Source organism: Cebus imitator, unplaced genomic scaffold (assembly GCF_001604975.1).
Source record: "Cebus imitator isolate Cc_AM_T3 unplaced genomic scaffold, Cebus_imitator-1.0 Scaffold32, whole genome shotgun sequence".
Lineage (NCBI taxonomy): Eukaryota > Metazoa > Chordata > Mammalia > Primates > Cebidae > Cebus > Cebus imitator.
In genome coordinates this window covers 5,831,717-5,837,280 of record NW_016107347.1, presented here as the reverse complement: position 1 = coordinate 5,837,280, position 5,564 = coordinate 5,831,717, and the positions used below count along the sequence as shown (strand labels likewise).

General features: G+C 41.4%; 1 protein-coding gene across 7 annotated transcripts in view; it reads left to right on the top strand.

Annotated features, from left to right (window-relative positions):
• HIPK1 (homeodomain interacting protein kinase 1) overlaps positions 1-5,564 on the top strand; it is a 60,307-nt gene that overhangs the window by 30,698 nt on the left and 24,045 nt on the right. For 6 of the 7 annotated variants that reach the window (XM_017524249.1, XM_017524248.1, XM_017524246.2 and 3 more), the window contains 4 exons: positions 8-94; positions 1,315-1,499; positions 1,831-1,993; positions 3,073-3,298. In XM_017524249.1, coding sequence (XP_017379738.1) covers positions 8-94; positions 1,315-1,499; positions 1,831-1,993; positions 3,073-3,298 — 661 coding nt within the window. The remainder of the gene's footprint in view (positions 1-7; positions 95-1,314; positions 1,500-1,830; positions 1,994-3,072; positions 3,299-5,564) is intronic. The other variant, XM_037737014.1, reaches the window with a different exon arrangement.

The following is a 5,564-nucleotide window of genomic DNA, read 5'->3' as shown; positions in this document are numbered from 1 at the left end:
TTTATAGACACCTGAAGAACATGAACTGGAGACTGGAATAAAATCAAAAGAAGCTCGGAAGTACATTTTTAATTGCTTAGATGACATGGCTCAGGTGAGTACAGAAGTTTCAGAAAATCAGACATTTATGTATTTTTCAATCAGAGACATGCTTCTTTGGTTATACTAAAGACAAATTTAATGTTACTTTTCTAGTATTTGTTTTGCTTTATAAAAAATGTGTTAATCTGCCATGTATTTAAAAGAACATTTAAATCCTAACAACATATATTTTTAGAATCATATATTTCTCTCTTGCTTTACTTAACTGGTCTTGTTACATAGCAGTGTTTTAAAATATTACTTATGAAAGTTTCTTGTCCCATTTTCTCTGTTAAATACTTATGAGCCATTTTATGTTACAGACTCTGAACACTTTATACTTATGTCATTTAATCTTTTCAACTATAGAAACTTTTATATTTAGGTAGTAACAATCACTATTGCTTAACTTGTTCCACTTTTTTTTTTTTGAGATAGAGTCTCACTCTGTTGCCCAGGCTGGAGTGCAGTGGCATGATCTTGGCCCACTGCAACCTCTGCCTCCTGGGTTCAAGTGATTCTCCTGCCTCAGCCTCCCAAGTAGCTGGGATTATAGGCATGTGCCACCATGCCTGGCTAATTTTTGTATTTTTTTTAGTAAAGATGGGGTTTATCTGTGTTGGCCAGGCTGGGTCTTGAACTCCTGACTTCAGGTGATCCACCTGCCTCGGTCTCCCAAAGTGCTGGGATTACAGGCATGAGCCAATGTGCCCAACCCCCAAATTTTTAATGATAAGAAATTGTTTAGCTTTCTTCTACCATTGAATTTAGATGAAGATTTTAATTAAGCAGAATAAAACGAGCTTCCTCCTGTGAAAATGATTACACTGTCATAAAAAGAATTTCCCCAGGTTTCCCTTTTGGTCATTAGACACACACACACACACACACACACACACACACACACACACACACACGTGTGTGTGTGTGTAATATATATATCATTATGTTATATATAGGATCATTATGTAATATATATATCATATATGATCATTACATATATAATGTAATGATATATATAAATGTAATAATACATAGTTTGGGAGAGAAAGCATATATATATAGTTTGGAGAGAAAGCGTGTGTGTGTGTGTGTGTGTGTGTGTGTGTGTGTGTGTATGTGTGTGTATGTGTGTGTGTGTGTGTGTGTGTAGTTTGGAGAGAAGGCAGCTATGTAATGTCAGTACTAAAGGTTAAGTGAAGAAGTATAATATTTCTAAATTTTCTTTGGAAGGTGAATATGTCTACAGACTTAGAGGGAACAGATATGTTGGCAGAGAAGGCAGACCGAAGAGAATACATTGATCTGTTAAAAAAAATGCTCACAATTGATGCAGATAAGAGAATTACCCCTCTAAAAACTCTTAACCACCAGTTTGTGACAATGACTCACCTTTTGGATTTTCCACATAGCAATCAGTGAGTATGGAATATTCTGAGGCTTTGCCATGTGGTTTTTTGTTGAGTTACCGCCTTATCAATGACACTGTCAAGTGAGCCAGCCACTTCAGTGCTTATAAATCTGGCTCAGCAGTGCTTTTCTTTCTCATTGAAACATCATAAGATAGAAATTAGATGTGTATTTTTCTTCATTTTTGTGATTTTCTTCATACTTATGATTGTAAAAATTCTTGATTTATTTTATCTGAAAGTGATTGGGAAAAAAACTTTGATCTGTGTTCATCTTGAGTAATTTGCTGTCTGTTTAAATCTCAGCATTAATTTAGTGAATCTTTAATCTCTTTTTCAGTGTTAAGTCTTGCTTTCAGAACATGGAGATCTGCAAGCGGAGGGTTCACATGTATGATACAGTGAGTCAGATCAAGAGTCCATTCACTACACATGTTGCTCCAAATACAAGCACAAATCTAACCATGAGCTTCAGCAATCAGCTCAATACAGTGCACAATCAGGTATTGAGTAAATAATTTTGGAAACTCAAGCTTAAGTGGGATAGGACCTAGAAAGAATACAGGATAAGGTAAAGAACCAATTTTTTTTTTTTTTTTTTTGAGACGGAGTTTCGCTCTTGTTACCCAGGCTGGAGTGCAATGGCGCGATCTCGGCTCACCGCAACCTCCGCCTCCTGGGTTCAAGCAATTCTCCTGCCTCAGCCTCCCGAGTAGCTGGGACTACAGGCATGCACCACCATGCCCAGCTAATTTTTGTATTTTTGGTAGAGACGGGGTTTCACCATGTTGACCAGGACGGTCTCGATCTCTTGACCTCGTGATCCACCCGCCTCGGCCTCCCAAAGTGCTGGGATTATAGGCGTGAGCCACCGCGCCCGGCAAGAACCAATTTTTGTTTTGGTGGTCTTGTTGCTTCTTAAAAATTTTTTAGTTGGCAAAAGTTGGTCGAAAACAGGTTAGACTGATAATACCTACCAGACACAGGCTAAAAAAGTTAAATATAAAGGCCTAATCCATGCCCTTATATATTCAGCATTGTCAAATAAATGGGGTCTGACTGTTGTACTACTTAGTGCTGTTAGTTGTACTAACTTTAGCCAAATGACTTTCTCCCTGTTAGAAGGATTTTATATTTCTTGTTACTATATTGAAAGTTTTCCAATCATTAACTTTAAGGGTAGTTTTGCATTTGTTTGCTAGCCAGTGATATTTGCATTTAGGTTTGTTTCTGAAGTTGTAAACTTCCCAATTTCTTAGCTAGGTCTACTTTTTAAATAGAAGAGCGGATGAGATTTGGTGGGATCTTCCATCCAGCAGTTTTTTGTGCAGAAGTAGTTGGGGTTTATATAGCCACAGCCAGCTTAGGACCATTCGTTATTCTTTATTTGCTTATTTAACCTTATAATATGCCTTCGTTTTAGGGACTGGGAAAGTTTCTTAAGCATAGCGTTATTTCAAAGGCAGTTAACATTACTTTTTAAAATATTATTCTGTGTTTTTCTAGATAAATTCTGTATATGTAAAATTATTGTGTGTCTCTACTTAATACCAGTGTCCAAATATAATCCTTTTGTTTTTAGGCCAGTGTTCTAGCTTCCAGTTCTACTGCAGCTGCTGCTACTCTTTCTCTGGCTAATTCAGATGTGTCACTGCTAAACTACCAGTCAGCTTTGTACCCATCATCTGCTGCACCAGTTCCTGGAGTTGCCCAGCAGGGTGTTTCCTTGCAGCCTGGAACCACCCAGATTTGTACTCAGACAGATCCATTCCAACAGACATTTATAGTATGCCCACCTGCGTTTCAAAGTAAGTGGGGAAATGCCTGTATCATATGGTATTGTATCAGACCTACCTGCTTTAGGCAGCTCTAGTTGTTTAGTTCTGATCTTTGACAAGTTTAAAGTCTTGTCTCTGATGCTGAAGGTAACTAAAATTGGGTGATATCACAAAGTGGATTTTCCCTTTTTACATTTGGTATTTATCTAATTATAATGCTGTCTGATGCATTATAAGAGCTCACTTTATGTTTCCTTAATTGAATTGCCTGATACCAGTTTTCTTGCCCATTGAGACCTTGTGTCAATGTCATATATCTTATATAAGCATGTATCTGTCAATATACAGAATCTATACAACTTGAAAAAATTTGTTGTAAGCAGAATTGCTAAATATTGGATCTTATGTCCCATAACATTCTATTAAAATTAAATTATGTTCCCAATAAAAAATGATTTTATTCTAAAATGTAAAAATCATGTTTAAGAAGATCCAAGATGGCTGTTTAGGAACAGCTTGGAGTTGCAGCTCCCAGTGAAAGCACAGAGGGTGAGTGGACCCCGCATTTTTATTGCCCACGGACCAGAAGATTCCCAGGCGGAGGAGCCCACGGGTCGGCAGCACGGCTGTTGCGGCCTGCATGGTTCTTTTGGTCGGCGCGGCTGCTTTGCCCCACGCAGCTGCTTGGTTGTTGGCACCCTGGCTGGCGGTTCTCCGTACAAAATACACTGGTCTGGGTGCTCCTTTGGCTGGCGATCGGAGACCCAGGAAGTTGCCCATTCATCTGATTAAATAGGGGACTGAACAGGGAGCCAGGCCGGGAGATTCCTGGGCAAAAAAAGTGCCACGAATCTCAGCGCTGCTGTTTAAGCCGGCGCAGTGAGTTGCCACACGGGAAATCACACAGATCCCGGGGTGCCCTTTCAACAGGGGACTGGGATAGAGTTGACTCTTCAACTAAAAAAGAAAAAAAAGGCTCTGAGGCAGGGAGCCAGGTGATCAGGCTTGGTCCCACCCCCACAAAAGAACAGCAATCAGAAACTGTCTGGATTGAGAGTTTCACAGCAAGCGCAGCTGAACCCGGGACGGTCCAGCTCTGTGGGGGAGGGGTATCCGCCATTACTGAGGCACTCCAACACTACGGAGGTAGTCAGCCAATGCTGAGGCAGCCTGCCGTTGCCAAGGCAACCCGCCATTGCTGAGGCTACCTCCCATTGCCAAGGCAACCCGCCGTTGCCAAGGCAACCTGCCATTACAGAGAGAGTCTGCCAATACAGAGGTGGGCCACCATTGCCGAGGCAGTTCTAACTACACCCATAGAAACAAGACTGCTGAGAAGTTCACACGGCAGCTGGGCGGAGCCCACAGCAGCTCAGCAAAGCCTCTGCAGGCAGACAGTGAACAGGCTGCCTCCTTCCTGGGCAGGGCAGCCCTGAAGAAAAAAAAGGCAGCAGCCCGACGGAAACTCATAAATAAAGCCCTAACTCCCTGGGACAGAGCACCTGGGAACAAAAAGCGGTTTATGGGTTCTGCTGCAGCAGACCTAAACATACCTGCCCAGCAGCTCTGAATGAACAACGGAGCTCACAGCTCAGCACTTGAGCGCCTATTAAGGACAGACTGTCTCCTCAAGCAGCTCCCTGACCCCTATGTATCCAAAGAGTCACCTCATGAAGGAGAGATCAGACTGACATTTGGCGGATATCCTTCTGGGACAAAGATAGCAGAAGAAGAAACCGTTAGCAACCCTTACTGTTCTACAGCTACTGCAGGCGATCCCCAGGCAAGCAGGGCCTAGAGTGGACCTCAGCAGTCCTACAGCAGAGGGGCCAGACTGTTAGAAAGAAAACTAAGAAACAGAAATAACTTCATCATCAACAAACAGAACGTCCACTCAGAGACCCAATCTGAAAGTCAGCAACTACAAAGACGATAGGTACATAAATCCATAAAGATGGGAAGAAACCAGCGCAAAAAGGATGAAAACACCCGAAACCAGAACACCTCTCCTCCTACAAGGGAGCACAACTCCTCACCAGCAAGGGAACAAGGTTGGATGGAGAATGAGTGTGATAAAATGACAGAATCAGACTTCAGAAGGTGGGTAATAAGAAACTTGTGAACTAAAAGAACATGTTCTAACCCAATGCAAAGGAACTAAGAACCTTGAAAAAAGATTTGACGAAATGCTAACAAGAATGGACAAATTAGAAAGGAATATAAGTGAATTGATGGAGCTGAAAAACACAATACGAGAACTTCGCGAAGCATGCACAAGTTTCAACAGCCGAATTGA